The sequence below is a fragment of the Melozone crissalis genome, unplaced genomic scaffold (genome assembly GCF_028551555.1).
Source record: "Melozone crissalis strain CALT ecotype California unplaced genomic scaffold, PUWL_Pcris_2 ptg000547l_1, whole genome shotgun sequence".
In the NCBI taxonomy this organism is placed as follows: Eukaryota; Metazoa; Chordata; class Aves; order Passeriformes; family Passerellidae; genus Melozone; species Melozone crissalis.
In genome coordinates this window covers 1-7,928 of record NW_026536243.1, presented here as the reverse complement: position 1 = coordinate 7,928, position 7,928 = coordinate 1, and the positions used below count along the sequence as shown (strand labels likewise).

Here is a 7,928-nt window from a genome sequence, read left to right as displayed (position 1 = left end):
TTTCCAGTTTTGTCTGGTTATCCTAGTTTATCACAGTGCTACCCCTATTCCCCCTATTTCCAGGTTTTTCACAGTTTTTCTGCGTTTTCCCCACTTTTTCCCTATTTTCCACTTTTCTTCCCATTTTCCCCTCTTTCCCCCCCATTTTCCAGGTTTTTCCTGGTTTTTCCAGTTCTTCCCATATTTTTTCCCCAATTTCCCCAAATCTGCAGAATTCCAGGGCGGCCCCGGCCGATCCCAGCCTTTGTTCCTTTGTTGGCTCCGACATTCCCGGGAATTCCCCCAAAGTCCGGGAGCGCTCCCGAGGTCCCCGTGGGGCCGGAGCCCGAGTTCCTGTGCCTCGGATTTCCATTTTCCTGGGAATTTCCAATTTCCTGGGACTTTCCATTTTCCTGGAATTCCGGAAGGATCCTCCCGGGGCCGGAGGGATCCTCACATGAAATCGTCGGAGTCGTTCCCGTCCTGCGGGGAACAGTGGGAATTTGGGAATTGGGAATGCTGGGAATGCGGGAATTTGGGAATTGGGAATGCTGGGAATGTGGGGATTTGGGAATTTGGGAATTGGGAATGCTGGAAATGCGGGGATTTGGGAATTGGGAATGCTGGGAATGTGAGAATTTGGGATTTTGGGAACTGGGAATGGGGGAATGGGAACTGGGAATGGGGGGATGGAGGAACAGGAATGGGGAATTTGGGAATGGGAATGTGGGATTGGGGAATTTGGGAATGGGGGAATGGGGAATTCGGAATGGGAGAATTGGGGATGTGGGAATGTGGGAATTTGGGAATGTGGGAATTGGGAATGGGGAATGGAAACTGGGATTGGGAATAGGAATTGGGAACTGGGAATTTGGGATGTGGGAACTGGGAATGTGTGAGCAGGATTGGGAGTTTGGGAATGTGGGAATTTGGGAATGAGAATTGGGAATGGGGGAATTCCCATGGGGACACTTTGGGGTCGGGAGCTCTGGGAATTCTCATCATTCCCATTCCCATTATTCTCAATCCCACCATTCCCAATCCATTCCCATTATTTCCAGTATTCCCACTCCCATTATTCCCATTGTTCCCATTCCCACTATCCCCACTCCCATTATTCCCATAATTCTCATTCTTCCCCTTATTCCTAATCCCACTATTCACTTAATTCCCATTCTCCCCATTATTCCCAATCCCATTATTTCCACCATTCCCATCCCCATTCCCAGTCCCATCTCCAAGATTCCCATATTTCCCATTATTCCCAATCCCACCCCCATTATTCCTCCCATTCCCATCCATTCCCAATCCCATTACTCCCAATCCTGTTATTTCCATCCCATTCCCAATTCCATTACTCCAATCATTCTCATTATTCCCAATCCTAATCCCATTCCCATTATTCCCATCCCCATTATCCTCATTATTCCCAACCCCATTCCCATCCCATTTCTATTATTCCCATTCCCATCATTCCCAATCCCATTCTCATTATTCCAATTATTCCCAATCCCATTTTTCCCATTATTCCCAATCCCATTAATCCCATCATTCCCATTCTCCTCAATCCCATTATTCCCATTTTTCCCATTCCCATTATCCCCAATCCCATTTATCCTATTATTCCCATTCCCATCATTCCCATTATTCAAATCACATTCCCATTATTCCCAATCTCATTATTCCCATTCCCATTCCAATCCCATTCCAGTCCCATTCCCATCATTCCCATTCCCATCATTCCCATTCCAATTATTCCCAATCCCGGTTCTCCCATTTTTCCCATCCCCTCATTCCCATTATTCCCATTCCCAGTATTCCCATCCCTGCCATTATTCCCATCCCATTCCCATCATTCCCACTATTCCAAATCTCATTATTCCTGTTCCCATTCCATTCCATTCCGTCCCAATCCCATTCCCATTATCTCATTATTCCCATTATTCCCATTATTCCCATTATTACCATTCCAATTATTCCCAATCCCACCAATCCCATCATTCCCAATCCCATTGCTACCATTCCCACTATCCCCATCATTCCCATTCCTGTTCTTCCCATTACAATTATTCCCATTAATCCCATAATTCCCAATCCCATTCCCATTATTCCAATCTCATTATTCCCATTCCCATTCCAATCCCACTCCAATCCCGTTCCCATCATTCCATTCCAATTATTCCCAATCCCACCAATCCCATCATTCCCAATCCCATTGCTACCATTCCCAGTATCCCCATCATTCCCATTCCTGTTCTTCCCATTAACCCCATTATTCCCAATCCCACTCCCATTACTCCAAATCTCATTATTCCCATTCCCATTTCCATTCCAATTACTCCCAATCCCATTTATCCCATTTTCCCCATTATTCCCATTCCCAACCCCATTCCCATTATTTCCGTATTTCCCGCTATCCCCATTATTCCCGGTTTCCCCGCCCCTTTCCCGAGGAATTCCCGGAATTCCGGGGGCTCCCCGCTCACCTGGTTGGAGGACATGTTCTCGGCCTTCATCAGGGACGAGTAGCTCCTGCAGGGACAATTCCCACAATTATCCCGGAATTCCGAGGGAAATCCCACTGGAAAACCGGGGAGAGGATCCCAGAATTCCCGAGGGTTTTCCCTCTGGAATTCCGCCCCTCGTCAATTATCCCGGAATTCCTTTTTCCCGAGGTTTTGCTCTGGGATCTCCCAGCTGGAAATTCCTGGACTTGGGATCCAGCATTCCCAGAATTCCGTCATTCGTTCCCACCTGAGCTCCTCCATCTCCTTTTTCCGGCGCTGCTCCTCGCGCTGCTCCTGCAGCTCCATGCGGCACCGCCACCAAACATTCCCAACATTCCCAACAAACATTCCCAACAAACATTCAGGGAATTCCCACCAGACATTCCCACCGCTCCTGGCACTCCCAGCATTCCGGGAATTCCCACCTGAGCTCCTCCATCTCCTTTTTCCGGCGCTGCTCCTCCCTCTGCTCCCGGCGCTGCTCCTGCAGCTCCATCCAGTGCCGCACCAAACATTCCCAACATTCCCAACACACATTCCCACCACACGTTCCTGGAATTCCCAATAACCATTCCCAGTATTTCCAGCATTCCCAGAATTCTGGGAATTCCCACCTGAGCTCCTCCATCTCCTTTTTCCGGCGCTGCTCCTCCTTCTGCTCTCGGCGCTGCTCCTGCAGCTCCAGGCGGGACCACCACCAAACATTCTCACCAAACATTCCCGGAATTCCCAATAACCATTCCCAACATTTCCAGCATTCCCGGAATTCCCACCTGAGCTCCTCCATCTCCTTTTTCCGGCGCTGCTCCTCGCGCTGCTCCCGCCGCTGCTCCTGCAGCTCCATGCGGCGCCGCCCCCGCTCCTCCCGGTCCCGGCATTCCCGCTCGGCCGCCAGGTCCGGGAAGCGCTCCACGCGCGTCCGCTCCAGCCGGCGCAGCTGCTCCGCCCCGCGCCGCTCCACCGTCACCGAACGGACCTGGAACGGGGGTTAGACCGGGATTAAACCGGGGTTAAACTGGGATGAATCGGGGGTTGAACTGGGATTAAACAGGGGCTAAATGGGGATTGAAGCGGGGATTAAACCAGGGGTTGACGGGACTTTGCTGCTCCGCCCCGCGCCGCTCCACCGTCACTGAACGCACCTGGAACAAAGGGGTTAGACTGGGCTTAGACTGGGGTTAAACTGGGGCTAAACTGGGATTGAACTGGGGTTAAATCAAGGATTGAACCGGAGTTAAACTGGGATTGAACCGGGGATTAATCTGGGAATGAAACCGGGGATTAAACCAGGGTTTAATGGGAGTGCGCTGCTCCGCCCCGCGCCGCTCCACCGTCACTGAACGCACCTGGAACAAAGGGGTTAGACTGGGCTTAGACTGGGGTTAAACTGGGGTTAGACTGGGATTGAACTGGGGTTAAACTGGGGATTGAACCGGAGTTAAACTGGGATTGAACCGGGGGTTAAACTGGGGATTGAACCGGGGATTAAACCAGGGTTTAATGGGAGTGCGCTGCTCCGCCCCGCGCCGCTCCACCGTCACAGAACGCACCTGGAACAAAGGGATAGACCGGGGTTAACTGGGGATTAAACTGGGGTTAGACTGGGATTGAACCAGAGTTAAACTGGGGATTGAACCGGAGTTAAACTGGGATTGAACCGGGGGTTAATCTGGGAATGAAACCGGGGATTAAACCAGGGTTTAATGGGAGTGCACTGCTCCGCCCCGCGCCGCTCCACCGTCACAGAACGCACCTGGAACAAAGGGATAGACCGGGATTAAACCGGGGTTAAACCGGGGTTAGACTGGGATTGAACCGGGATTAAACCGGGGTTAAATTGGGGATTGAACTGGGGTTAAACTGGGATTAAACCAGGGGTTAATGGGACTTTGCTGCTCCACCCCACGGCGCTCCACCATCACCGAACGGACCTGGAACGGGGGGTTAGACCAGGATTAAACCGGGGTTAAACTGGGGTCAGACCAGAGATTACACTGGGGATTAAACTGGGGATTAAATTGGGATTAAACTGGGAATTAAACTGGGAACTGGGCGTGCGCTGCTCCGCCCCGCGGCGCTCCACTGTCACTGAACGCACCTGGGACAAGGGTTAAACCTGGGCTTAGACCAGGCTTAAACTGGGCTTAAACTGGGATTAAACCGGGGTTAAACTGGGAATGAACCCAGGGATTAAGCAGGGACTAACAGGACTGCACTGCTCCACTGTCACCGAGCGCAGCTGGGATTGAACGGGGGTTAGACTGGGATTAAACCCGGGTCACACCAGGATTTAAACTGGGATTGAACTGGGGTCCAACTGGGGACTAAACTGGGGGTTAACCCGGATTAACAGAAATTAAACTGGGAACTGAGAGCGCGCTGCTCCGCCGCCCGCCGCTCCGGCGTCACCGAGCGCACCTGGGATTGAACCGGGGTTAAACCGGGCTTAAACCGGGATTAAACCGGGATTAAAGTGGGAATTGGGATTGCACTGCTCCACCATCATGGACCACACCTGGGAAACAGGGATTAAACCAGGAGTTAAACCAGGAGTTAAACCGGGAATTGAACTGGGAATTGAAGCGGGAATTTAACGGGGAACTGGGGCGGTTCCCAACGGGAGACGCGTCCCGGTGCTGCGCTCTGCTGGCGATGGCGGGGATTGCGGGAAAACCGGGAATGTGGAATATTCCCAATGGGAAAAACGTCCCAGTCCTGGTTTGTGTTGGGAATTGTGGGGGAAATCGGGAATGCAGAATGTTCCTGGTGTTCCCATTCCCGGATTCCCGAGGTTCCCATTCCCAGATTCCAAATGACCATTCCCACATTCCCACTCTTCCCATTCCCACATTCTCACTCTTCCCATTGCCACAGTTCCCATTGTTCCCATTTCCACATGCCTGTTGTTCCCATTCCCAGTTCCCGCTGCTCCCATTGTTTCCATTGCCAGATTCCCAATGACCATTCCCAAATTCCTGAGGTTCCTATTCCCAAACTGATTCCCGAGGTTCCCCATTCCCAATTCCCGCTGTTCCCATTCCCACATTCTCATTCCCACTCCCACATTCCTCTGTTCCCAAATTTCCACATTTATTCCCATTCCCATGTCCCTCACGTTCTTGTGCTGGTGGAAGCTGATTTGTTCCCACTCCCATTCCCACTTCCAATTCCCACTGTTCCCATTCCCACATTCCCAGATTTATTCCCATATCCATTCCTGTGTCTCTCATGTCCTCGTGCTGGTGGAAGCCAATCTGCTCCCATTCCCAATCCCTGCCTTTCCCATTGCTCCCATTCCCATTCCCCCATTCTCATTGGTCCCATTCCCACATTCTCAAATTCCCAGATTCATTCCGAAATTCCCAGATTTATCCCCAGATTTATTCCCATCTCTCACGTCCTTGTGCTGGTGGAAGCCTGCGTGTTCCCATTCCCATTTACACGTTCCCAGATTTTTTATTCCCATTCCCGCCCCTCGCTCACGTCCCTGTTGCAGCAGAAGCCGATCTGATCCCATTCCCAAATTCCCAGATCTCCCGTGTCTGTCTCATGTCCTTGTGCCGGTGGAAGCCGATCTGATCCCATTCCCATTCCCACATTCCCATTCCCACATTCCCATTCCCAAACTCCCAGATGTATTCCCCTCTCTCACTCACATCCTTGCTGTAGTGGAAGCCGATCTGATCCCATTCCCATTTCCCATTCCCATATTCCCAGATTATTCCCAGATTATTCCCATTCCCCCACACACATCCTTGCTGTGGTGGAACCTGATCTGTTCCCATTCCCAATCCCCAGATTTATTCCCAAATCCCAGATTTATTCCCAGATTTATTCCCTCACTCACATCCTTGCTTTGGTGGAAGCCGATCTGATCCCATTCCCAAATTCCCAGATTTATTCCCAAATTCCCAGATTTATTACCAGATTATTCCCATTCCCATCACCTCACTCACGTCCTTGCTGCGGTGGAAGCCGATCTGACCCCATTTCCCAAATTCCCAATCCCAATCCCAAATTCCCAGATTTATTCCGTCGCTCACGTCCTTGCTGTGGCAGAAGCTGATCTGATCCCATTCCCACATTCCCAGTCCCATTCCCAAATTCCCAGATTTCCCATTCCCACATTATCCCATCCCACTCACATCCCTTCTGCGGTGGAAGCCGATCTGTCCCCATTCCTGCATTCCCAATTCCCAATCCCAAATTCCCAGATTATTCCCATCCCCTCACTCACGTCCTTGCTGCGGTGGAAGCTGATCTGATCCCATTCCCAAATTCCCAGATTCATTCCCAAATTCCCAGATTTATTCCCAGATTATTCCCATTCCCATCCCCTCACTCACGTCCTTGCTGCGGTGGAAGCCAATCTGATCCCATTCCCAATCCCAATTCCCAAATTCCCAGATTATTCCCAGATTTATTCCCAGATTATTCCCATTCCCGTCTCACTCATGTCCTTGCTGTGGTGGAAGCCGATCTGATCCCATTCCCACATTCCCAGATTCATTCCCAAATTCCCAGATTTATTCCCAGATTATTCCCATTCCCCTCTCACTCACGTCCTTGCTGCGGTGGAAGCCGATCTGATCCCATTCCCAAATTCCCAATCCCAATCCCAAATTCCCAGATTTATCCCCTCACTCACGTCCTTGCTGCGGTGGAAGCCGATCTGCCCCACGTCCATGTCGGGCGTTTTGCGCAGGTTGCTCCAGGGCGTGTAACCACGGTCACCGAGCTAGCTTGCAGCCGGGAAACGGGGTGAAAACGGGGGAAAATGGGTAAAATTACACAAAATGGGATAAATGGGGGTACAGCACGGCACCGAGCACCGCTTGCAGCCTGGAAACGGGGCGGAAATGGGCAAAAACAGTAAAAATGGATAAATCGGATAAACCACGGACACCGAGCATCGCGTGCAGCCTGGAAACGGGGCAAAAACGGGCAAAAAAGGGCAAAACCAGGATAAAACAGTTAAAATGGGGTAAACCACCGTCACCGAGCTCAGCTTGCCGCCTGGAAACCGGGGCGAAAAAGGGCCAAGACAGCAAAAAATGGATAAAATTGGATAACCACGGTCACCGAGCTCAGCGTGCAGCCGCGGGAAATGGGGGAAAACAGGGGAAAAGGGGCAAAAATGGCATTAAATGGGATAAAGTGGGGTAACCACCATCATGGAGCTCAGCTTGCAGCCTGAAAACGAGGCAAAAACGGGGGAAAATGGGAAAAAACAGGATAAAATGGATAAAAACGAATAAACCATGGTCACTGAGCTCCGTTTGCAGCCTGTGGGAACGGGGTGAAAATGGGGGAAAATGGGCAAAACTGGATAAAAACGGATAAACCACGGTCACTGAACTCAGCTTGCAGCCTGGAAACGGGGCAAAAATGGGCAAAAATGGGCAAAATGATCAAAAATGGGATAAACCACGGTCACCGAGC

The 7,928-nt window shown here is 50.9% G+C and overlaps 1 protein-coding gene across 1 annotated transcript; it reads right to left on the bottom strand.

The window, feature by feature from the left end:
* Positions 1–230: 230 nt before the first annotated feature.
* On the bottom strand, positions 231–7,592 carry CCDC25 (coiled-coil domain containing 25; the record flags this gene model as incomplete). Its single annotated transcript, XM_054295231.1, has 5 exons — positions 231–462; positions 2,466–2,511; positions 3,260–3,462; positions 7,135–7,210; positions 7,558–7,592. Coding segments are annotated over 5 exons (390 nt in total), but the record flags the coding sequence as incomplete, so codon positions are not given.
* Positions 7,593–7,928: the final 336 nt, after the last annotated feature.